Here is a 21859-nt window from a genome sequence, read left to right as displayed (position 1 = left end):
ACCACCACGGATCTGCAAACGTATGAAAACCACGTGGTGCATTTTTTTAAGGAATCAGGGCCTTCTTTTCCACTTATTCCAAACATAGGGCAGCCCTTTAAAATGAATGGGCTGTCCTACACATGGGGCGAGAAAACGGGCCCATGCTTGTAGGTGTGAACCAAGCCTTACGTTATAAATTACAGCCAAACTTGGTTTAGGATGGAGTGGTCAAGAGTTAGAGCCCATGTGAGGTTTTTACCGTTGACAGTTGCCCCACTGGGAAGGATTCACCCTATTTGTCCTGGCGACTACTGGATGTTACAATTGTCACCAGAACAGGAGGTCGTAGGAACATCCTACAATGGGGGCATCTGTTTTGTGGACAACCATCTAAGAAGGCAATTCCCTTCACTTTGGGAGATTTCCTAACTTCCCATAGCACCTCTGGCAGAGGAAGTGAAGGGAAATTTCCCCAATAGTACACTGACACTGGAACAGAAGGTTATAGGAATATACGCCAATGGGGAAATCTGTTCTGGGGACATCAATCTAAGAAGGCGATTCCCTTAACTTTGGGAGATTTCCTCACTTCCTATTATGCGTCTGGCACAGGAAGAAAAGGGGAATTCCCTTAAATGGTACCAAGACACTGGAACAGGAGGTTATAGGAATATACTCCAATGCAGGAATATGTTCTGGGGACAACCATCTAAGAAGGCAATGCTCTTCACTTTGGGAGATTTCCTAACTTCCCATAAAACCTCTGGCAGAGGAAGGGAGGAGAAATTTCCCCAATAGTACACTGACACCAGAACAGGGGGTCATAGGAATATCCTCCAATGGGGGAATCTGTTCTGGGGACAACCATCGAAGAAGGCCATTCCCCTCACTTTGAGAGATTTCCTTACTTCCTATTGAGCCTCTGACACAGGAAGTGAAAGGAAAATTTCCAATGGTACAATGACACTAGAAAAGGGGGTCATAGGAATATCCTCCAAATAGTGGGGATCTGTTGTGGAAACAATCATCTAAGAAGGCAATTCCCTTCAATTAGAGATTTCCTCACTTCCTGCTGCTTCTCTGGCACAGGAAGTGAAGGGAAATTTCCCCATTGGTACACAGACACCAGAACAGAAGTGAATACTCCAATGGGGGATTTGTTTTGGGGACAACCATCTAAGAAGGCAATGCCCCTCACTCTGGGAGATTTCCTCACTTCCTATTGCGCCTCTGACACAGGACGTAAAGGGAAATTTTGGCAACAGTACACAGACACCAGAAAGGGGGTTAATAGGAATATCCTCCAATGGGGGCATCTTTTCTGGGAACAACCATCTAAGAAGGCAATCCCCTCACTTTGGGAGATTTCCTTACTTTCTATTGAGGCACAGGAACTAAAAGGGCAATGTCCCCAATGTTACACAGATACCAACACAGGGGGTCATAGGAATATCCTCCAATGGGGGCATCTGTTCTGGGGACAACCAACTAAGAAGGCCATTCCCCTCACATTGGGAGATTTCCTCACTTTCTATTGAGCCTCTGGCACAGGAAGTAAAAGGGAAATGTCCCCAATGTTACACAGACACTGGAACCGGGGGGGTCATAGGATTATACTTTAATGAGGGGATCTGTTTTGGGGACAACCATCTAAGAAGGCAATGCCCCTCACTTTGGGAGATTTCCTCACTTCCTACTGCGCCTCTGGCACAGGAAGTGAAGGGAAAATTCCCCAATCACACACAGACAACCAGGGGTTTTAATCCTTTCCTACTCTACTCAAAACGACAAAAACAAAAGTTTTGGCTATGCATACAACTTTAGGTGGTAAATCGTTGCATTAGTACAAGAGTAGGCTTTTGGGATTGAAAATGTGTTTTTTTGCTCAATAAATTGGACTGTGAAACCATATGGAACCATATATATTTTTTTTTTTTTTTTTTTAGGCAGGATGGGATTCCCCTTTAAAACTCAGAGTTCAGATCTAGCTTAACTTGCTAGTACAGTGTGGAGAGACTGGAAACACATTACTGAAGCAGTAAAGAAAGTTCATATTAATTCCCATTCACATGGCCAATGAGTGACAAATTCATGTCGTTATTCCACCATCAGTCACCAGCCCCTGGACGTCTTCTGCACCGGCCGGATCGGTGAGTCAGCCTCATCTGAGCAAGAAGTGCAAACACAGAACAGATTGCCGCTGACATCACGGCCTATTCACAGCCACTTAGAAAGCATTTACTTAAGGGACAAGACGGCTCGAAGTGACAGGAGATGACCGGGGAACTGGTTTCTGACACAGCCCAACTATCGGGGGGTGGTCATGCGTGGTATATGACAACATAGGATGCTTGCCTTTGTGAGAGACGCTTCTACCTATTCGGATACTGAGTTCTCGATCCCCGTACGATGACCCTTCGTCTTTCTCCTTTGGCGGTCTGGAGTCGTAACCGATGGCAGAGAACGGGTCGTCAATCATGCCCTGCAAGACAGAGTATAGCATGTCCTTCAATGGGGAGGAAAATAAAAACACAGATTCATAATAAAAATAAACACTCTGAACCTTAAAAGAGAAGTATGGCCTTTTTTTTGGCAGAATCATACAGTACTTACCTAAGTGGATGCAGTATCGGTCCCCTGCCAGCTCTAACACGGAGAACCAAGCGATCAGATACCGTTGATCACTCGGTTCTCACAGCTCCCCGAGCAAAGAGCTGGCGACTGTCAGTCACCGCTCTCTGCTGGAGTGCTGGGCTGTAGAGGGGGTGAGAACGGCCGGCTCAGGCTCTCAGCAGCTCGCTGAAAGACTGAGCCAGGTGCCAGTCCAGGTATGTGTGCAGATCCAGACTTTATTGTCGTGATCTTAACCGAGCCTGGACCGGCTCTGTGACAAATTGCACTCCTGTGATCCACAGGAGAAGTACAGGCAAACAAGCTTTCCCTGTACAGTAAAACCTTGGATTGCGAGCATAATTTGTTCCGGAAGCGTGCTTGTAATCCAAAGCACTTGTATATCAAAGCAAATTTCCCCATAAGAAATAATGGAAACTCAGAGGATTCATTCCACAACCATTTATTCATGAATTCATTAGTTTAAAGTCCATATAAAAAGATTATAGCAATGTGACCAGGTTGTGTAACCATAAAATGTCCATCCACAAATGGAAGCCTCCACAAGGGGATTAGAAGTAAAATCCAGCATCAGCTACAGAGCATAAAAGAGAAGAGGGGAGCCTCTAAGTGTAGCAATATGGTTACATTTAATGATGGTACAGCATTTAGCAACTCACATGGTTGATGATTAAAAGAGGCACATCTAAGTATGCAGGGATCCGGGGTAAAGCTGTCCACATAGACCATCCCCCGCACTGCCGGCTCTCACTGCTGTCAGTCTGCAATTGAGACCGGGAAGACTACCCTGCAGTAGAGCGATCTGAAAGCGAGGCTTGAAACACTTGTGGAGCGCAGCGGGGAAGGGATGACATTGATGGGGGTGTGTTGGATGGTCTATGTGGACAGCTTTACCCCGGATACCTGCATACTTAGATGTGTCTCTTTTAATCATCAACCATGTGAGTTGCTAAATGTTGTACCATCTATTAAATGTAACCATATTGCTACACTTAGAGGCGCCTCTCTTCTCTTTTATACTCAGTTGTAATGTGACGCTACTTGTATATCAAGACATCACTCAGCACAGAAAGCTCAGCCCCTTGCCCGGAGTTCAGCTTTCAAAGATAAAATCAAACTTACATATATATTTTATACAAGCAAAAAAGTTGTAGAAAAGGTCTACAAGATGAAGTAGGCCCGTTCATATTTTTTAAGGGTTTCACCTTAGATCCCCAGATGACTTTAAGTACTCTCAATGTTCCTAATTAGGCCGTGTCTACTTAAACCTCTCCCCCCAGTAGCCACTATCACCATGATGAAACCCTGTTGTGGGTGAAACATGTTGGGGGCGTGGCTTTGAGTGGGGGTAAGCCATGTGCTGTCATTGCAGTAAATCTTGGCTGGAGTCAAACTTCTTCAGTGTGCAACCCGTTATTTGGATGGTGGATTACAGTGAAGCAAGAGTGGACTCGTTATTTGGATGGTATTGTCTATTATTTGGTTGGCGGATTACAGTAGAGAAAGAGTAGGTTTGTTATGGTGGTTACAGTGGAGCAAGAGTGGACTCGTTATTTGGATGGTGGAATAAAGTGGAGCAAGAGTAGACTCATTATTTGGATGGTGGGATCCATTATTTGGTTAGTGAATTAAAGTGGAGCAAGAGTGGACTCATTATTTGGATGGTGGGATCCATTATTTGGTTAGTGGATTAAAGCAGGGGAAGAGTAGACTACAGTTGGAGCAAGAGGACTGGTCTGGATGGTGTGGCCCATTTTTTTGGCAAGAGTGGACTGGTCATTTGTAGGGCTGCAACTAACGATTATTTTCATAATCGATTAAACGGCCAATTTTTTTTTTCGATTAATCGGATAAAATCATTAAAAAAACGTAATATGTCATTTTTCCATTTACTTAAAAGAATGAAAAAACTGAGCGTTACACTCAAACTGCAGAATAAAACACCAATTCCACTATTCCTCCTGGGAACACCAATGATGGGGCACTATTCCTCCTGGGAACACCAATGATGGGGTACTATTCTTCCCGTGAACACCAATGATGGGGCACTATTCCTCCCGGGAACACCAATGATGGGGTACTATTCCTCCTGGGAACACCGATGGGGTACTATTCCTCCTGGGAACACCAATGATGGGGCACTATTCCTCCCGGGAACACCAATGATGGGGCGCTATTCCTCCCGGGAACACCAATGATGGGGTACTAGTCCACCCGGGAACACTAATGATGGGGCACTATTCCTCCCAGGAACACCAATGATGGGGTACTATTCCTCCCGGGAACACCAATGATAGGGTAACTATTCCTCCCGGGGACACCAATTATGGGGCACTATTCCCCCTCCCAGGAACACCGATGGGGCACTATTCCCCCCCTCTCCCTCCCAGGAACCTCAGGGGGGCACTATTCCCCCCCCCCTCCCAGGAACACCAATGATGGGGCACTATTCCCGGTCACCCTCCCAGGAACACCAATGGGGCACTATTCCCCCCTCCCAGGAATACCAATGATGGGCACTGCTATTCCACCCACCCCCCGGAACACCAATGATGGGCCCCCGGAATACTTAAGAGTTAGGATGGGGAACTTGTCATAAAAATTCATGTACTTTGTATGTACTGAGTTTTTACAGTTATATTAGCCCTTAGCCGCTACCTTTCGCAGTCAGTGTGCAGCTCGGCTCTCCTCACGGCTGCTTCTCGCCTCTCTGTTCCCTCGAGGCAGCAGCAGGTGGAGCTGAGAAGATCAGTGGGGAGATGACGTCAGCGAGGAGGAGAGGCGAGGACGTGCCTGGTCACATACGGCAGCGCCTTGTACACAGGAGGACACAGGAGGATTTATTTAATGGACGGACAGGGAGGAAGATGCGGACCACCTAATCGATAATGAAAATCGTTGACAACGATTTTCATTATCGATTATTATCGATAATATCGATTGTTTCAGCCCTAGTCATTTAGATGGTGCGGCCCATTATTTGGTTGGTGAATTACAGTAGAGCAAAAGTAGATTTTTTATTTGGATGGTGCCCTGTTATTTGGATGGTGGATTACAGTGGAACAAGACTGGCCTCGTTATTTGGATGGTATTGTCCATTATTTGGTTGGTGGATTACAGTAGAGAAAGAGTAGGTTTGTTATTTAAAAGGTGGTTACAGTGGAGCAAGAGTAGACTCGTTATTTGGATGGTGGAATGAAGTGGAGCAAGAGTAGACTCGTTATTTGGATGGTGGAATAAAGTGGAGCAAGAGTTGACTTGTTAAATGGGTGGTGGATTAAATGGAGCAAGAGTAGACTTGTTACATGGGTGGTGGATTAAATGGAGCAAGAGTAGACTTGTTACATGGGTGGTGGATTCAATGGAGCAAGAGTAGACTTGTTACATGGGTGGTGGATTCAATGGAGCAAGAGTAGACTTGTTACATGGGTGGTGGATTAAATGGAGCAAGAGTAGACTTGTTATATGGGTGGTGGATTCAATGGAGCAAGAGTAGACTTGTTATATGGGTGGTGGATTAAATGGAGCAAGAGTACACTCTTTATTTGGATGGTGTAGCCCATTATTTGGATGGTGGATTATAGAAGAGCAAGAGTAGACTTGTTATATGGGTGGTGGATTAAATTCAGCAAGAGTAGAGTCTTTATTTGGATGGTGTAGTCCATTATTTGGTTGGTGGAATAAATGCAGCAAGAGTAGACTTGTTATATGGGTGGTGGATTAAATGCAGCAAGAACAGACTCGTTATTTGGATGGTGTAGCCCATTATTTGGATGGTGGATTATAGAAGAGCAAGAGTAGACTTGTTATATGGGTGGTGGATTAAATTCAGCAAGAGTAGAGTCTTTATTTGGATGGTGTAGTCCATTATTTGGTTGGTGGAATAAATGCAGCAAGAGTAGACTTGTTATATGGGTGGTGGATTAAATGCAGCAAGAACAGACTCGTTATTTGGATGGTGTAGCCCATTATTTGGTTGGTGGAATATAGTGGAGCAAGAGTAGACTTGTTAAATGGGTGGTGGATTAAATGGAGCAAGAGTAGACTTGTTATATGGGTGGTGGATTAAATGGAGCAAGAGTAGACTTGTTAAATGGGTGGTGGATTAAATGGAGCAAGAGTAGACTTGTTATATGGGTGGTGGAATAAATGGAGCAAGAGTAGACTTGTTACATGGGTGGTGGATTCAATGGAGCAAGAGTAGACTTGTTACATGGGTGGTGGATTCAATGGAGCAAGAGTAGACTTGTTACATGGGTGGTGGAATAAATGGAGCAAGAGTAGACTTGTTATATGGGTGGTGGATTAAATGCAGCAAGAGTACACTCTTTATTTGGATGGTGTAGCCCATTATTTGGATGGTGGATTATAGAAGAGCAAGAGTAGATTTGTTATTTGGATGGTGCATTACAGTAGAACAAGAGTGGACTGCAGGGCCTTGGCACCCAGCAAATTTCCAACACCTTTATGGGGGGTCATCAACAGGCAGATGAGCAACCTCAAGTGATTTGGGTTGGGGGGGGGGGGGGGGCGTTAGGAAGCTTCCCAATGTTAAGACTTGCTTAACAGCACCTCGCCAATACTCTTGGAGCTGTTCAGAAGGTCTACTGTAACACACAGAAAATAACTCCTGCAAACAGGCAAATGTTGCGATAGGAATGGAAATCTACGGGTTTGATTTAAATGCAGAATTACCTTTCTAAATCTGATATACACCCGCTAATGTATTCTGTAGTTTAACACTTTATTTGTATGCAGACGGTAAGGCCGAGCGTTACGAGGAGGAGGGAGCGGAGGTTTTGGGATAGCGGGGATGAGTGCGAATTGGAAAAGGCAGCAACTCAGATGTCATCAACCGATAGCGCGTTCTTCCACCTTAATGTATTTTTACTGCGTCTACTCGCAGAATGACACTTAATACACTGACGGTATAAATTCCAGGTTATGGCTCGCGTGCGGTTTTTGAGCATCACAGTAATGAGTCCGTAGTGTCATATACCATACATCAACTGCAGCAATGGTCCAAAGTACATTAGGAGTTCATTTATTCATTCTCAGCCACAGCTGGTTTGCTAGAGCCACGCCGACTTTGCTGAGAAAGGGGCTGCAATTGTTTGCCGTGATGAAAATAATTTTTCTATTATTTAATGGTACATGCGTACGCTCGAGGACTTGCATTTAAAGCGGATCTTCACTCTCTCAATCAACAATGGCTATTTTTAATCCTTCTGCTGCTAGCATTAGTAAATATAGTGGAAGTACACTCACCGGCCACTTTATTAGATAGACCTGTAGAGTACAGGGAGGGTCCATATTATATACACATACACACATATACACACACTGGCTATATATTAGGTCCCCCTTGCTAGTAGCGGGTTGGACCTCCTTTTGCCCTCATTCTTGGTGGCATAAATACAACAAGGTGTTGGAAACGTTCCTCAGAGATATTGCGCCATAGTGACATGATAAATCTGCAGCAACTGCGTGATTCTGTTGGCTGTACATCCATCATGAGTATCTCCCATTCTACCACATCCCAAAGGTGCTCTATTGGATGAGATGTGGTGAGTGTGGAGGACATTGGAGTACAGGGACCTCATTGTCCAGTGGTGAGATAATTGGAGCTTTGTGACATGGTGCATTATCCTGCTGGAAGGAGCCATCAGAAGATGGGGACACTGTAGTCATAAAGGGATGGACATGGTCAGCAACAATACTCAGGTAGGCCGTGGTGTTTAAACCCCATCCCCCACACCATTACACCCCCCACCACCAGCCTGAACCGGTGATAAAAGCCAGGATGGATCCATGCCTTCATGATGTCTTTTGCCAAATTCTGACCCTACCATCTGAATGTCGCAGCTGAAATTGAGACTCATCATACCATTGTTTTTCAAATCTTCATTTGTCTGATTTTATTTAGCCTGTGCAAATTGTAGCCCGTTTCCTGTTCTTACCTGACAGGAGTGGCACCCGGTGTGGTCTTCTGCTGCTGTAGTCCATCTGCTTCAAGGTTGGATGTGTTGTGCATTCAGAGATGGTATTCTATACCTTAGTTGTAATGAGTGGTTATTTGTCTGCTCATTCTCCTCTGACCTCTAAAATCAACAAGGCATTTTCCTCTACACAACGGGACCCTGCCTTATATACTCCATCCATGCAGGCGTAGTGTGAAGAAGGAAGGGTCCTGCTGTCCTGATTACAGGGACAGGCAGAGGGGACTTAGTAGTGTAGAAGGCTATACAGGACTGTTGATGGGTTTGGCAGTTGAGAACCCTAGCCTGGTGGGACCAGAGCAACTGCCACAATGGGCAGCATTGTACAGCCCGAAGGAGACCTGACTGGCTCACAGCTCTGCCCCTTTGAACCCGAGTCCTGACATGCGGAGGATTAAAAGCCGTAAATATAAAGATACGCTATATTGTCAAAAGTATTGTGACGCCTGCCTTTACACGCACATTAACTTTAATGGCATCCCAGTCTTGGTTCATAGGGTTCAATATTGAGTTGGCCCACCCTTTTCAGCTATAACAGCTTCAACTCTTCTGGGAAGGCTGTCCACAATTTTTAGGAGTGTGTCTATGGGAAAGTTTGACCATTCTTCCAGAAGCGCATTCGTAAGGACAGGCACAGATGTTAAACGAGAATGCCTGGCTCGCAGTCTCCGCTCTAATTCATCTCAAAGGTGTTCTATGGGGTTGAGGTGTAGGCCAGTCAAGTTCCTCCACCCCAAACTCGCTCATCCATGTCTTTATAGAACTTGCTTTGTGCACTGGTCAAAATAATTTGGTGGAGGGGGGATTATGGTGTGGGATTGTTTTTCAGGGGCTGGGCCTGAACCCTTAGTTCCAGTGAAGGGAACTCTTAAGGTGTCAGCATACCAAGACATTTTGGACAATTTCATGCTCCCAACTTTGTGGGAACAGTTTGGGAATGGCCCCTTCTTGTTCCAAAATGACTGCTCACCAGTGCACAAAGCAAGGTCCATAGAGACATGGATGAGCGAGTTTGCTGTGAAGCAACTTGACTGACCTCAACCCGATAGAACACTTTTGGGATAAATTAGAGCAGGGGCAGCGAGCCAGGCCTTCTTGTCCAACATCAGTGCGTGACCTCACAAATGTGCTTCTGGAAGAATGGTCAAACATTCCCATGGACACACTCCTAAACCTTGTGGACAGCCTTCCCAGAAGAGTTGAACCTGTTATAGCTGCAAAGAGTGGGCCAAATCAATATTGAACCCTACGGACTAAGACTGAGATGCCATAAAGTTCATGTGCGTGTAAAGGCAGGCGTCTCAATACTTTTGACAATATAGTGTACGTACCTGGGTCAGCAAGTGGTAAACATTTTAAAAGTATACACGACTGAATTATCAAACATTTTCTGAGATTTCATATTAAAAATGCCCTTGGGTGGCTAACAAAAGCTCCTATCCACTGTCTGGATGTTGCATACACATGAGTACTCATACAAGATGCTCTAATGCCAAGATACTACAAGTCCCAGTTCTCCAGCTTCCCCCTCCCCCACAAAGCGACTGACTGCTTATATATACATCTATGAGGTTGGCGGCGGTGCGCTAAGTGCTGTGTGCCGCACGTCTCTGTGGAGACTGAAAGAGGATCAGAATGTCACCGGCTGAAGATGGCTCTGAAGACAACAATGAAAAGGGATGCCTACAGGGATACTTCATGCGATGACACAAAGCCATCCTAAACAAAGTCCGGCTCTGAACAAGCGTGGCACCCACAGACGTGACCTTTCCGTGAAAGCCATTGTCCTAGGCTGAGCTCTGAAGTGTGCTTTGTGTAGACCACTTCTAGCTGGAAAGGCCAAGGTTTCTATACTCTGCATTGTATCCATTGTCTTCAGCTAAAGATAAACTGCTTTCTGCCAGGTAGAGGGGCCCCGACGCAAATTACTGACTTAAACAAGAGAAAAAAAAATTGGAAAGCAATTCCATGGAAAGAATGACTGCAAACCTCCAAAAAAAGCTTAGAAAATACTTTAAATAAACTCTACTCAAAGAAGAACTTTAATTGCTTTAGGAAGGTCCTCTTGTTCATGGGCAAGATCTCATGAAGTGCCTCCATGTGTGATGTAGACATTCCACTACTTTGCAAGATGTGGCGCATGCGAACACACATTGTACAGTATATGCTAGGGAACTGGCGTAGACCATAGATGTGTCTGCGCAAGACACCCCACGGGGTCTCTGTAGACCTGACAGACTCATAGTGTGTCTGAATCTGGGCTGGATCTTCCATACATCGCAGAGTTGGAGAAAAGCAGCAATGTCAGGGCCCGGATCTGAACCTGCGCCATCTGTGCTGTCTGGTGGTATATCTTCGTGTAGAGCCACCTGAGATGCTGGACAGCTCCCTAGACAATTCCTTGGTCAATCTTCCCTTGAACCTTGTTTTACTTGAACCTTGAACCCTTTGCTCCTCCCACGAGCGTACCTACGGTATTTAAAGTGGATGTAAACCGGATTCATGAAATCTGACCTAGGCACATATATCTGTAGTGTTTTCTTATCTCTCTGTAAAGCCCTAAATCCCATGTCTTTCTGCTGCTCCGTTCTTCTGTTATCAGCATGATAACTTCTGACAAGTTCTCCGACAACTGAAATAAAACCAGCCTGAATTTTGTGTTGGGGTTGTGCGCTTTAAATAGATTAGCAGAGAACTTGTCTATTCACAGCACAGCTCTGCACATTCCTTCCTTCCTTTGCCTATGTGGAGGAGGGGGGTGTGGTGTGGTGTGTGCCTTTCCTCCAATTATCTGTTACATAGTGTATGCCAAGAATCTACACCCAGTGCTCAACAGGAAGAGAAAATCTCTAATGCCCCATACACACGGTCGGATTTTCCAACGGAAAATGTGTGATAGGACCTTGTTGTCAGAAATTCCGACCGTGTGTGGGCTCCATCACACATTTTCCATCGGAATTTCCGACACACAAAGTTTGAGAGCAGGATATAAAATTTTCCGACAACAAAATCCGTTGTCGGAAATTCCGATCGTGTGTACACAAATCCGACGCACAAAGTGCCACGCATGCTCAGAATAAATAAAGAGATAAAAGCTATTGGCCACTGCCCCGTTTATAGTCCCAACATACGTGTTTTACGTCACTGCGTTTAGAACGATCGGATTTTCCGACAACTTTGTGTGACCGTGTGTATGCAAGACAAGTTTGAGCCAACATCCATCGGAAAAAATCCATGGATTTTGTTGTTGGAATGTCCGAACAAAGTCCGACCGTGTGTACGGGGCATTACACGTGCACTTTCTAAAGAATATAGCAAGCTGAAGACATCAGAGATATACATGTAAAACTTATGTAGGGAGATTTGTTTCATCTCTGTGTATCATCTGAGGCTGTTCACTTCAATGGGTATATGAAGCCATGCCTTTGCACTTCCTGTTTACCAGATTATTGTGCTCTTCTCCGGCCAATATCTCACTTTTGTCACCCCTGCTTTCATCTGTATCTTCGCTACCACTCACCTACGTTTGGCTTGTTCCTCAACAATAGTTCTGCTTGATCCCAACCTGCAACCACTTAATATTGACCTTTGGCTTGTTTACTGACAACGCTTCTGCTTGATCCCAACCTGCTATATCTGCTACTGGACCCCCCGGTTTGCTTACCTCCTGGGAGGGCGATCCTGAGGACTGCAACCTGGTAAAAACATACAGCAAAAACCACCTCCACCACCAGGAGCTCTGATGAATACCAGTTACTGCTGAGACCCCCTGGACCTCGGGTGAGCCCATTTCATCTGCTAGGGTGACATGCTTGTATACCTACAGTATCCTGCTGGTTGGTGGGGTTGGTGGGAGCCTAGCTACTGGTCTCTGAGCCTAACCCCAACCATGATAGGCAAAGAGGGCACTTATTCTTCAGGCAAGTCAACGTTGGGCTCCATGGTCCATCCCCGTCTGCTCATAGGAAGAAGGAGAAGATATGGAGCTTACACAGGGTTGAGGACTCTCCAGCCCCATGTGACCAGGTGAAAAATGGTCCTCCCCCCACTCACACACACTGCAAGTGTGAAATGCCTATTAAGTATAGATATTTACAGAAGAGGTTGGATTACTTACCTTCTCCTCACTTCAGCAGGCTACCATCAATCCCTGTGACCAGTCCGCTGAAGCCTCCTCTATAACCTGCTCCAGGCTTATCCTCCACCTCCCCCTAGCCCCTAACTCATTTTCAATTTTTTTTTCAGGAAGCAGGTACCTTTTTTTGACTGGTACCCATTCTCACTTCCCCAATCCTTGCCTAGGCAAGGGTGCCATCAGTTTGGCCCTCTCTCCCCCTGCCCAGGAGCCTATTGAACATATCACATGTCCGCGAAGGCTGCAGGACCAGTCCCAAGGTGCTGCGTGATCTTGTGCATGTGCAGTGGGAAGCCAGCTGTAAGACATCAGGAAGTCACAGCCAGCTCCCACATCCAAGATGGCGGCACCAGGGATCAGAACCCTAGTGAAGATTTGGCTCCAGAAAAGAAAGCATTGGACTCCATAAGTACCTGTTTCTTCAAATTCATGAGCTACATTATTTGTATTTGATGGCACTGAGGCTTTGCCCACAGACCGAAGCTTTGGGGAGAGGACAGCAGCGCCAGAGCCTGCTGGAGCAGGCAGTCAGGTAAGTAATATGGCTTCTGTCCTACCCCATAGGCTAAAAAAAGCATTTGAACTCTTGCAATGCAGGGGAGTCCCAAAGCACTTTATTATTAGATTTGTTCTTCCCTTTTAACTTAGTCAACTTGCTGACTTTTGGGTCTTGTACATACTGGCTTCAAAACTACACTGATCAGCCATAACTTTATGACCAGCCACCTAATATTAAGCTGGTCTCCCTTCTGTCACCAAAACAGCCCTGACCCATTGAGGCATGGACTCCACTAGACCTATGAAGGTATGCTGTGGTATCCTGCACCAAGAAATCAGTAACAGCTCCTTTAAGTCCTGTAAGTTGGGAGGTGGGGCCTCCATAAGTTGGACCTGTTTTTCCAGAATATCCAACAGATGCTTGATTCAATTGAGATCTGGAGAATTTGGGAGGACAAGTCAACACCTTGAACTCGCGGTGTTCCTCAAACCATTCTTGAAGGGGTGTACTTGGTCATTAAAAATGTTTAGGTAGGTGGTACGTGTCATTGTAACATCCCCATGAATGGGAGGAGAATGGCAGCAGAACATTGACCAAAGCATCTCACTACCTCCTCCGGCTTGTCTTCTTCCCATACTGTATCCTGGTGCCATCTCATCCCCAGGTAAGTGATGCACACAACACACCTGGCCATCCACATGATGTAAAAGAAAAATGAGATTCATCAGACCAGGCCACCTTCTTCCATTGCTTTGTGCTCCAGTTCTGATGCGCACGTGCCCATTTGTAGGGGCTTTTCGCTGTGGACACGGGTCAGCATGGGCACCCTGACCGGTCTGTGGCTATGCAGCCCCCATGAACAAATTGTGATGAACATTTTTTCTGATTTCAACACATCAACTTCAGGGACAACATGTTCACTTGCTGCCTAATATATCCCACCCACTTTCAGATGCCATTGTAATGAGATAATCACTTAACCCATCAGTGGTCATAACGTTATTGCTGATGCCACTGCAGCCCGTTGGCACACAATGTTACCCTGGTGGAGAATATTAGAAGGTGGGCACACCGGAGCCATGTATCCTTCAGCATCTAAGCCTGCGTGTACCAGGCCTGAGAACATCACAGCTCTACTGCAGCTCCTTGCATTCCTTGATGATAAATTATTCAACACGCGCCAGCAATAAATACGTCAATTATTTTGTCTTTACATGTGCTACGTTCACCAAGTCATTAAAAATGTACACCAGTATGACTGCCATTGATCCTGGAAGGCTCCCTCTAGCAACCAATTTCAGAAGACCACTAAATTGTCGTCTCTCCTAAACGCCTCTCCTCTCCTTTGGCATCGGTCATTCTTCTCTATAATAGGTGTGTCTGTGCCTTCTATTGCTACCACCGACAGTTTTCCAGCAAGAGAGCGGTTAAACCCTTATCCAAAGGGACAGCCCATCAAAACCAATTTCTCTGAATAATTAAAAAGCGGCCAGGCCTCTCCTGCAAACAAGTTTGTGGAGTCGCTGAAAATGCCAGGAGCGCAGTCTGCGTTTCCAAAGCGAGTGATTAATTCGCTGGCCTTTTTCATATCAGTCAATATGGGGATGTGGCGTAGTGGGAGGCCCTCAATCACGGTGATTACTGCTTGATTATCAGCAGTACATCACTGTCAAGCCGCGTTGGGGGTTCTGCGGCTGGCACCGAGCTTGTTTGGAATAAATGCCGGCTGGGAGAGGCAGAAGGAGCTCTACACCGCAGGCCAAAGACGTGAGTTCAGCTGTTCATACCGGTTGTGGTACAGCGCCAAGCGCCCGGCTTTGGCACAGGAAGCCTTTCATTAGCCGAGGAGGACTTCTCATTTGTACCGAGGCTGTTTATATAGATCAGCGTATCATTTTCTAATATTTTAAGGGCCCTTTCACTGTAGTGCCCTTTTGCCATGCTGGAGAACAGCTTTCCAATGCAACAAAACCACATCAAAATTATTCCCCTTAAAATCCTATGTGCCAAAAATGTACGAAAAACACACCAAGAGTGAATTTTTTAGGGGTGACATGACAATTTGTCTTAAAAAGATGCTGGTTGTTAAGGAGCCAGAACCTGCTTGTGTCTCGCTGGCGTCCTTAACAACCAGTGAATAGAGGAGCCGGCACCTGCTGGCGTCCTTAACAATCAGTAAATAGAGGAGCCCGGCACCCGCTGGCGTCCTTAACAAGCAGTGAATAGAGGAGCCGGCACCCGCTGGCGTCCTTAACAACCAGTGAATAGAGGAGCCGGAACCGGCTGGAGTCACTAACAACCAGTGAATAGAGGAGCCGGCACCTGCTGGCGTCTTTAACAAGCAGTGAATAGAGGAGCCGGCACCTGCTGGCGTCCTTAACAACCAGTGAATAGAGGAGCCGGCACCCGCTGGCGTCCTTAACAAGCAGTGAATAGAGGAGCCGGCACCTGCTGGCATCCTTAACAACCAGTGAATAGAGGAGCCCGGCACCCGCTGGCGTGCTTAACAAGCAGTGAATAGAGGAGCCGGCACCTGCTGGAGTCACTAACAACCAGTGAATAGAGGAGCCTGGCACCTGCTGGCGTCCTTAAAGTGGTTGTAAACCCTTACGAACCACTTTTTACTACAGGTAAGCCTATAATAAGGCTTACCTGTGCTCAGCCTCCCCTCATCAGCGAGCGGCGTCGCCACCCCCCCCCCCTCATTTTACAGTAGCAGAATGGACGTGCAGGCCCCTTACAGGGACAGAACGGGCGGAGGTGGGTGGGCCCCTCACAGTGACAGAACAGGCAGGCGGGCCCCCCTCACAGTAGCGGAACTCCAAGGCCCAGTCGAAAGTATGACTGCTGCGACCCTGGTAGTTCCACCACACCCCACCCCCTGTCATCCTCCTATTCATCACACCTGGCACCCCACTGCAACCTTGCTAACACCTTCTCCCCCGTCATCCTCATGTTCATCCCACCTGGCATCCCACTGCAATCTTGCTAACACCCCACCCCCTGTCATCTACATCATCATCACATCTTGGAACCTAACTGATATCTTGCTAACACCCACCCCCTTTCATCTTCATCACACCTGGCAACCCACTGCAACATTGCTAACACCCTACCCCCTGTTATTCTCATGTTCCTCAAACCTGGCACCCCACTGCCACCTTGCTAACACACTACCCCATCATCCTCATCCTCCTACCACCTGGCACCCCACTGCAACCTTCCTAACACACTACCCTGTCATCATCATCTTCATCGCACCTGGCACCCCACTGCCACCTTGCTAACACCCCACCCCCCCGTCACCCTCATCCTTATGACACCTGGCACTCCACTGCAACCTTGCTAATACACTACCCCCTGTCATCCTCATCCCCTGTATAACCCACTGGCAGCTTCCAAACACCTGCATTGACAAAGCAGCTTATTCCAATGTTGAGGACAAGGGTCTTTTCCCCGCAAATGTGTGGTGGTTGGTAACGTGGTCTGTGGACGGGGGGCTTATTGAAATATGGAACATTATGTTAATACAGATGCCACCCCAGGTGAATGAATAAAGTGTTACTAAACCCACAACAGTAAAATCAGCCTGTATATGCAGTAAAGCATGCTGGTTATACCCCTTAGTGTGGAACCTATGGAGTTAACCCTATGCATTATGTAGATCCTGTCTTCTTTGATCCTCCCCTTCTTCCACAGACTCCAAAAAATAACACAATATTTACCGAGTTTATAGAGTCAGGCTGCTCAGTTTGGGGTGTATGGCTAGAGAGGTTTTTTTTTTCCTGGGAGGGTGCATGTGATCAGCTCAGGGCCAATCAGCACTGTCCAGACAGAGGATCAGGGGTCTTGCAGCGTGATAGGTCAATCATGAGAGAAAAGAAAACTCCTTCTACAAGCTATCAGCACACACTAATACAAGTCACAAGATAGATCTAACTGCTATATACTGCTGATGAAAAAAGGTATTTAGCAGTTTATATTTACTAAAACTGTTGCATTTCCATGTTCTGTGAACTGTGGGAGACCAGATATAGTGGATGCAGGATCTGAGTTTAGTAATGCTTTAATATCCAATGAATAGAGGAGCATCCTTAATAACCAGTAAGTAGAGCAGCCGGCATACACTGGCGTCCTTAACAACCAGTGAATAGAGGATCCTGCATCCGCTAGCATCTTTAACTACCAGTGAATAGAGGATCCGGCACCCGCTAGCATCTTTAACTACCAGTGAATAGAGGATCCGGCACCCGCTAGCATCCTTAACAACCAGTGAATAGAGGATCCGGCACCCGCTAGCATCCTTAACAACCAGTGAATAGAGGATCCGGCACCTGCTAGCATCCTTAACAACCCTGTGAATAGAGGAGCCAGCACCTGCTCGTGTCCTTAACCAGTGGATAGAGCAGCGAGCACCCGCTAGCATCCTTAATAACCAGTAAGTAGAGCAGCTGGCATACGCTGGCGTCCTTTACAACCAGTGAATAGAGGAGCCGGCACTCGCTAGCATCCTTAATAACCAGTAAATAGAGCAGCCGGCACACGCTGGCGTCCTTAACAACCAGTAAATAGAGGAGCCGGCACTCGCTAGCATCCTTAATAACCAGTAAATAGAGCATCCGGCACACGCTGGCGTCCTTAACAACCAGTGAATAGAGGAGCCGGAACTCGCTAGCATCCTTAATAACCAGTAAATAGAGCAGCCGGCACACGCTGGCGTCCTTAACAACCAGTAAATAGAGGATCCGGCACCTGCTAGCATCCTTAACAACCAGTGAATAGAGGAGCCAGCACCTGCTTGTGTCCTTAATAACCAGTGAATAGAGGAGCCAGCACCTGCTCGTGTCCTTAATAACCAGTGAATAGAGGAGCCAGCACCTGCTTGTGTCCTTAATAACCAGTGAATAGAGGAGCCAGGCACCCGCTAGCATCCTTAACTACCAGTGAATAGAGGATCCGGCACCCGCTAGCATCCTTAACTACCAGTGAATAGAGAATCCGGCACCCGCTAGCATCCTTAACTACCATTGAATAGAGGATCCGGCTCCCGCTAGCATCCTTAACTACCAGTGAATAGAGGATCCGGCACCCGCTAGCATCCTTAACAACCAGTGAATAGAGGATCCGGCATCCGCTTGCATCCTTAACCAGTGGATAGAGCAGCCGGGACCCTCTAGTGTCTTTAGCAACCAGTGAATAGCAGAGCCGGGAATAGCAGAGCCGGGAATAGCAGAGCCGGGACCCACTGGTGTCCTTACCAACTAGTGAACAGTGGAGCCGGAACCCACTAGCATCCTTAACAACCGGTGAAAAGCGGGGAATAGCCGGCTGTTAAGGAGCCAGCACCTGCTGGCTTCCTTAATAACCAGCCAATCGCTGGTTGTTATGAATGCCGGCAGGTGCTGGCTCCACTATCCACTGGCGAAGAACTCTAGCGGCTTCCGACCCCGCTGTTCATTGGTTGGTAAGGACACCAGCGAGTGCCGGCTCAGCTATTCACTGGTTGTTAAGGACGCCAGCAGGTGCCAGCTCCACTATTTACTGGTTGAAATCTGCCGCCTCATCACCTGTTTTAAGCCCGTAAATGCCATAGCACTGTTTTGCCACTGCATGTGGTTGTATTGCGTCCCTATTCACTTGAATAGGGATGCAATACACTTTTGTACCATGCGTTTCTGTGCATTTGTGACCTGCATTTGGAGTGTTGTTAACTCATTAGCTTAATATTGACATTTGCTGCAGATCACAACAGTAGAGCGTTTTTGAATGCAGTGCGGGGGAAACGGCTTTACCACACCGTGCTCTGGTGCGAACTGGCCCTTCGTGTCACTTTAAAGGATAACTATAGAAAAGTGCATTTGTCCTTTTAGTTTGTTATACTTCCTGACAGTGAAAAATAAAAAAGATCCAGAAGCTCATTAACATTTACACAAGATGTGCGCACAATGGGCAGAAACAAGGGATGATTAGTTCAAACACCGAGTCGCGGCGGCTCCGGACGGCGAACCTTATCTGATAGAGAGGCGCGCCGCACAAGTAGCAGGAGGAACGCGCTGCATATTGCGCCATTAACGGTTTATTTCTGACAGATCTTTATAAACATCTTCAGACAAAGTGTTTTTTTGGAAAATCACAGAATTCTATTTTTGTTAAACAAGGAGAAGTTTTTCCATTCTTTTCAAAAGTAAGTATACGCAAAAATGCTAAACGGCTCCCTTCTGGGTTATGTTTTTGGTCTGTCGAATTAGAAAGTATTAAATATAGAATAATAATAATAATATATATTCACCGGCCATTTTATTAGGTTGGTTGGTAAGGCAAACTGCTAATCAGCTAATCACATAGCAGCATCTCAATGCATTTAGGCATCTAAACATGGTGAAGACGACTTGCTGAAGTTTAAACCGAGCGTCAGAATGGGGAACAAAGGGGATTTAAGTGACTTTGAACGTGGCATGGTTGTTGGTGGCAGACGGGCTGATCTGAGTATTTCTGGGAATTTCACACACAACCATCTCTCAGGGTTTACGGAGAATGGTGGGGAAAAGAGAAAATATCCAGTGAGCGGCAGTTGTGTGGAGGAAAATTCCTTGTTGATGTCAGAGGAGAATGGGCAGACTGGTTCCAGATGATAGAAAGGCAAAAGTAACTCAAATAACCTCTCGTTACACCCAAAGTATGCAGAATACCATCTCTGAACGCACAGCACATCCGACCTTGAAGAAGATGGGCTACAGCAGCAGAAGACCACACCGGGTGCCACTCCTGTCAGCTAAGAACAGGAAACTGAGGCTACAATTGGCACAGGATCACCAAATTTGGACAATAGAAGATCGAAAAAAACGTTGCCTGGTCTGATGAGTCTGGATTTCGGCTGCGACATTCAGATGGTGGGGTCAGAATTTGGCGCATGGATCCATCCTGCCTTGTATCACCGGTTCAGGCTGGTGGTGGGGGGGTGTAATGGTGTGGGGGGGATATTTTCTTGGCACACTTTGGGCCCCTTAGTACCAATTGAGCATGGTTTAATCACCACGTCCTACCTGAGTATTGTTGCTGACCATGTCCATCCCTTTATGACTACAGTGTCCCCATCTTCTGATGGCTCCTTCCAGCAGGATAATGTCACCATGTCACAAAGCTCCAATCATCTCACCACTGGACAATGAGGTCCCTGTACTCCAATGGCCTCCACACTCACCACATCTCATCCAATAGAGCACCTTTGGGATGTGGTGGAATCATGGATGTGCAGTCGACAAATCTGCAGCAATTCGTGATGCTATCATGTCACTATGGAGCAAAATCTCTGAGGAACGTTTCCAACACCTTGTTGTATCTATGCCACCAAGAATGAAGGCAAAAGGGGGTCCAACCCGCTACTAGCAAGGTGTACCTAATAAAGTGTCTGGTGAATGTATTATAATAATAATATAAATAATAGCCACTTAAAGGAATGCTCCACCTTTATCTACTGATTTCTAGAACGCCAGGCATTTAATGTCAGTCTGTTTCTGGCAGTTTGGAAATGCCTGCTGTGTGTTTCCATTAGAGCAGGGGTAGGCAACCTGGGGCCCTCCAGCTGTTGTGGAACTACATTTCCCATGAGGCATTGCAAGGCTGGCAGTTACAATAACTCCCAGAGGCATGATGGGACTTTTAGTTCTGCAACAGCTGGAGGACCCCAGGTTGCCTACCCCTGCATTGGACGGCTGGCAGACTTCCAAGATTAAAAAAAAAAAAAAAAAAAAAAGGATTAAAAAACGGAAAACAAACAAAGAAACACAAAATTTTCTCTGCTGTAAACTTTGAAATTGAAATTGCATCCCTGGAATGGCTGCTCCACAATGCTTCTTGATACGGAGATGAGTGAGGCCTTGTTTTAGAGCCCTTGTCCCCATGTTGATGAGAACAAGAGCCTCTTCTCCACAACCCTGAACCGGTATGGTTGTGGGGGGTCTGTGGGTAGGGGGCTTATCAGAATCTTTAAACAGTAAAGGGGGCCATCCAAACCCCAACCCACCATGTAAATGAGACCACAGGTGGGCGAAATCAGTGCTGATGGGGGAATCCTTTTGCAGTGCTATTGTGTTTTGCCAGTGGGGAGCCTTCCTGGCTGCCATAACACGATTACTGCTAGCACAGATATAGCCGCCAGCAGTAATCGCAAGTGAAATATACGACAGGCTGGTTGTACCCAAGTGGATTCATCGATCGGCTTGGGTAAACCAGCCTGTCATAGCCACCGGCAGTAATCGCAAGTAAAATATATGACATGTTGGTTGTACCCAAGTCGATTCATCAATCAACTTGGGTAAACCAGCCTGTCGTATTTGTTACTAGCGATTACTGCCGGCGGCTATGACAGGCTGGTTTGCCCAAGTCGATCGATGAATCCACTTGGGTACAACCAGCCTGCCCGCAGATGGATCGCACCTCACACCAGTCCCCCCGCCGAACCAGCCAAGTTTTTGATCCATCTATGGCCAGCTTTAGTCGTAGAGGTACGGCTACAACTAAGTCCATGAGCGGGTGCGAACCGCGTTAAGGGGCGTGGCTTGGAAGAAGACAAAAGCTGTCTTTCCGATATAAAATATATAAAAATAAACTAAA

General features: G+C 46.5%; 1 protein-coding gene across 1 annotated transcript in view; it reads right to left on the bottom strand.

Moving 5' to 3' along the window:
• Positions 1 to 21859, bottom strand: part of SLC39A11 (solute carrier family 39 member 11) — a 404839-nt gene that overhangs the window by 225429 nt on the left and 157551 nt on the right. Inside the window, exon 4 of the mRNA XM_073606902.1 lies at positions 2338 to 2464. Coding sequence (XP_073463003.1) covers positions 2338 to 2464 — 127 coding nt within the window. The remainder of the gene's footprint in view (positions 1 to 2337; positions 2465 to 21859) is intronic.

This window comes from Aquarana catesbeiana, linkage group LG12, assembly GCF_042186555.1.
Source record: "Aquarana catesbeiana isolate 2022-GZ linkage group LG12, ASM4218655v1, whole genome shotgun sequence".
Taxonomy (NCBI): Eukaryota; Metazoa; Chordata; class Amphibia; order Anura; family Ranidae; genus Aquarana; species Aquarana catesbeiana.
The sequence above is the reverse complement of the archived record's forward strand: the minus strand, read 5'-3'. Positions and strand labels throughout refer to the sequence as shown.